We start from the raw sequence: 4,562 nt of genomic DNA, 5'->3' as shown, positions 1-4,562 counted from the left end.
TTACCGATCTGATTTAAACTTTAAATTAGCTATTTTGTTATTGCCTTTTTAAATATAGAGAATACTGCATTTAAGTTAGCATGTGCAAGATTTCCTTTGTTTTATTGTCCATTATTAAAGTATACCTTTTAATTTACTAATTACTTGTGAGTTTTGTTCTTCAAGGTTGTTTTTCCAGTCAGTTCATATTAGAATGAAAAATTGTGATCTGTTATGGTCATTATTTACAATCTGTAATCATAATACAATACTTTAATCTAGTTTCTTCTGAAACAGGCAAATGTTTGAAACTTTTATGAGCTGTTTAGGCCATCATTAAAACAATTATATCCTTTATGAAAAAATGACTATTGCAGTCCATTAAGTATATTTGAAACATCAACAGATTTCTATGCAATTTAAATGACTGTGGTGGTGTTAAAGAGGGATGCTTCATGTGTTATAAAGTCAAAGTAATATAATACATATATCAGAATTAAAGTTAAACTCAGAGCATTTGTTTTCACTTGTATCCAAGCAGATGCTAATGAATGAACAGTAAAGGTTCAACAGCAGAACAATAGGCCGAATTTAAAGGGGTCAAATGATGCGATTTCAAGAGGAGGTCATTCTGACTTTGCTACAACAATCGGACACTTCTGAATCAGCCACTGTAAGTATGTTTTGTTATTAGTTTAAGTATTTGCTATTGAATGATCAAATGGGGAGTTTGTGTATGTGTGTGTGTGTGTATTTGTGCACACGCGTGTGTGACAGAGAGAGAGAAAGGGTCACACAGTGGAGTCAGTTGTCTTAACCGTCTGTGGCTTATGTACCGCAAACACATACAAGCTTCATCACTGTTTCTGTCACACGACCTACCCGTACAATAATGTACAGTATTTGAAAAATAATGTGTTTTTGAACATTAAAGAATGTCAACATATTCTGTTACACCAAACACACAAAATAATGATCTTTAAAAAAGCATCATAATGCAACATCATTTTATGAGTTTTATGACTTTTGTGATGAGAGAAGTAGGGTATTTACTTTAAATGCATCCTTTTAGCACGTTTAAAAACCACATGCATAAAGAGGAAGAAGGTTTAAAGAGAATGTGGTTTGGTACTTGGAAAAGGCTATGTCACTGGTCCTGAGAATAAGCATAGAGTATTTCTTTCAACATGAATACTGTCACTATAAATGGACTGGCAGTTCACCACATTCGCTCACTCTCCCTGTCTCCAGTACGCTGCCTTGAGAATGAAGACCTTCATGAAGATTTCATCACTATTTCTGACGCTGTACTGTGTTCTGCAGCTTACCTCAGCTGGTGAGTGTCTGTTTCTGTCATAGAATGTAGAAGTCTCAGGCTTCAGATTAAATCTTTTTTTTTTAAGAGGAGGCTTCATTTGAACAAACTAAAACAGTTTTTAAATCTCTTTCTAAGAATATTGGATAACCTGTATTTATTCTGTATTTTAAAAACCTTTTCAGGCACAATGTCGGTTGACTTGGCAAACAGTATCTGTTGCTTTAATGAAACCAGTCGAATACCTCTGAAACAGCTGCAGTCTTATTTCTGGACAAGTAGTATTTGCCCCCTCAAACACGTTGTGTGAGTATCCCCCATGTTTAGATGTACACCTATATTATTAAAATGATAGCATTTAATTGTAAAGTCCCGTTCCATATGTAAATACTATGTATTTATCATAATAATTTCAATAACTGGGTAATAATTAAGTACTAAGCATGAACCTAAACCTAATCATAACCCATGAAATTATATTGTATTATGATATGTAAAAATAGATAGCCTGAATGCACTTTAAGTCGCTTTGGATAAAAGCGTCTGCTAAATGCATACATTTAATTTAATTTTAATTTAATTTATATTGGCCAGTACTTTCTATGTGCATGTACTGTAAACTAATATGCAACCTCACATTCATGTTGTTCTAATGCTTTTGTCTGGAATCTTTTTTTAGGTTCGTAACAATTAAGAAGAAACAATTCTGTGCAAACCCTGCGAGTGCCTGGGTCAAGCGGGCCATAGAGCACGTAGACAATAATCAGGCTTCAAATTCAGCAAAATGAAACTTGGAAGATATTGTCTGATTAGAATTTTAAGAGAAACATTTCAGTGCTATTATTGGACATTATTCTATTATTATTTGCCTTGCTGAATATTATCTATGTATCTGCCGTTTTATTGGATTTTGTGGCATGTAGCAGTTTTTGGGTAAATAGTATTTACTTATGTTTTAATGATATATATCTTGTAGGTCTTTGATTTATTTTTCCATTGTTTCCAAGTAGTTTTTCTAAAAAGCATCTTGTAAATATTTTTGTTTAATTTTTTTATGAACAAAAGAATACTGAATATTGTAATATTCTAAAGTCATTATTTATATTATTATTATTGTTATTGTTGTTATTATATGAAAAAAGGACACAACAACTTTTTGACTATTCCACTAGAGGGCACATGTACATCATTACAGATGCCTCAAACTGTTGGTATTAAGAAAACGGCTTCATTTAATGGTAATGTCAAGAGCTGATTTTGTAAAGTAGTATTTTTTCATTGATTGTGGAGGGCTATACCACTTGCTCTACATAGTAAGTTGACTGTGTATTTAAACACAGCCAAGATTATCCTAATAAACTCTAATTTTACAATGGCCTCGTCTCGTCTTTCTGCTCTTCTACTTGATAAAATAGCTTACAGTAAATCACTGGTTTTTGGGTGCAAGACTTGCTGTTAACTGCTAACTAACTAGACAAAACAAAGCTGACAGGTTGGTGGTAGGCCTAGTCTAGAAAACAGAATGGATGATGTACTTTGTTTATTTTAAATGTTGTGTTTTAGGGGAGAGTGTTTGTTTAATGTCTGATTGTTATTCACGTGACGATTTGTATGTGTTCATAGTGTTTAAAAAGTTTAGGCTATGTTTTTATGAATTTTAGTTGCAGGTTAAATGCATTCATGTCCCCTCTAAGTAATATGATTAAACAGATTAATATGCCACTTCAGATGCAAATTCCAGAAATGTTTTCTTATGTTGGAATGAAAGTGCCTCTTATGCTTACCCAAAAGATATCAAATGGAAGAAAGGGTTGAAACTGAATACAATCTTGCTGCTTTAACTGTATATTCACATTTTTAAATATTTATTTGCTCCTTTAACATTTTGCATTTACTTGTACTTTTACGTTCAATACTTTTAACATTAAAAATACTTTACATATATAAATGTATATACATTTTTTTCTTTCTAATAATTTTATTATTATTTATTATATAAGTTTATGTACAGCACATGGGTCAACAGCTGTTGTAATAAATACTGGTTTATAAATAAAGTGACATTGGAATTGACATTCATATTGACATGCAGCTCTTTCCTTTTACATTGAACTATTTCACAGTCTCTATATAAATAGCTGTTGGCAGTTCACCACATATTCTCACTCTGCTTCTTGGGTGCTGTATCATACCTGGAGAATGAAAATTAAATTAAATTAAATTTATGCAGGTAGTAGACGCTTTTATCCAAAGCGATTCAGGCTATCAATTTTTACCAAACCCCCAACCTTGCGCTTGATAATGCAATGCTCTACCAATTGAGCAACAGGAACACTGTATGAAGACCTTCATAAAGACTTCATCACTGTTTCTGATACTGTGCTATGCTCTGCAGCTTAATATTTCAGTATGTGTCTGTCATATTTGTTCTCTGTAATGGGAACTGGATGTAAAGCATTTCAGGCTTCAGAAGAATAGATTCAGAAGAATCTATTCTGTATGGACCTTGAATATGGGTCCAACAGGCCATTAAGTAGGCTACTTAAACAAGAAACGTGATTGAAATTGAATGAAACTTTCTACAAATCTAAATTTAAATGTAGAAATTTATACACACATATTTGCATAAATAAGTAAGACTGAAGAAAAAAAGATATGAATTGTAACATTTAAGAGAGTTACTACTGTGATGTGTATTATAGCCTATATATAAATTGATGGCAGTGAAAAGAAACTTAAACTCCATCTGTAAGATAAACCACGCCCAGTCGGGCAGCAAGTGATATGTTTTTTTTTTTAATTATTTATTTATGTTTTATGAACAAATGGTTATCAAACATTTTAACATTCCCTTTCTAAAGGAAATATTATTATGATAAATAGGACACCTTGTAAGTTGCTACGTTTGGAATATTCCTCTAGAGGGCAGGCGTAGGCCTACATCGTTACAGATCACATAAATCGCCTCATAATCTGTTTTCCCTTGTCTTTTAATAATTAAAAAATATTTCCCCATTTATTTATTTATGAGATCCCAGTATTGACATATGTGTGTGTGTGTGTGTGTGTGTGTGTGTGTGTGTGTGTTGTGTGTGTGGGTGTGTTTGAGTATGCTTCTCCAGAGGCAACTTCACGCGGCATCTTTGCCCATCACTACAAATACCACAATCCTTTGTAAAAATCCAGTGATCCAATGAAAATCGAGGGTGGGCGGGATTCTATGACATCACATCAAGCGGCCAGTCGCTGACCAATAGGGTTTGCATCC

At 33.0% G+C, this 4,562-nt stretch overlaps 1 protein-coding gene across 1 annotated transcript; it reads left to right on the top strand.

The window, feature by feature from the left end:
- Positions 1 to 1,236: 1,236 nt before the first annotated feature.
- LOC113043866 (C-C motif chemokine 5) lies at positions 1,237 to 3,164 on the top strand. Its single transcript, XM_026203446.1, has 3 exons — positions 1,237 to 1,315; positions 1,480 to 1,600; positions 1,974 to 3,164. Exons 1-3 carry the CDS (start codon positions 1,246 to 1,248, stop codon positions 2,080 to 2,082), a joined length of 300 nt encoding a protein of 99 aa, XP_026059231.1. The 5' UTR covers positions 1,237 to 1,245; the 3' UTR covers positions 2,083 to 3,164.
- The last annotated feature ends 1,398 nt before the right edge of the window (positions 3,165 to 4,562 follow it).

The sequence above is a fragment of the Carassius auratus genome, chromosome 25 (genome assembly GCF_003368295.1).
Source record: "Carassius auratus strain Wakin chromosome 25, ASM336829v1, whole genome shotgun sequence".
NCBI lineage: Eukaryota > Metazoa > Chordata > Actinopteri > Cypriniformes > Cyprinidae > Carassius > Carassius auratus.
This window is presented reverse-complemented; position numbering and strand designations above follow the sequence as displayed.

Coding starts and splice junctions, on each gene's coding strand:
- LOC113043866 (XM_026203446.1), top strand. CDS start 1,246: ATGAAGACCTTCATGAAGATTTCATCACTATTTCTGACGCTGTACTGT. Junction 1,316..1,479: donor TCTGCAGCTTACCTCAGCTG/GTGAGTGTCTGT, acceptor AAACCTTTTCAG/GCACAATGTCGGTTGACTTG. Junction 1,601..1,973: donor TGCCCCCTCAAACACGTTGT/GTGAGTATCCCC, acceptor ATCTTTTTTTAG/GTTCGTAACAATTAAGAAGA.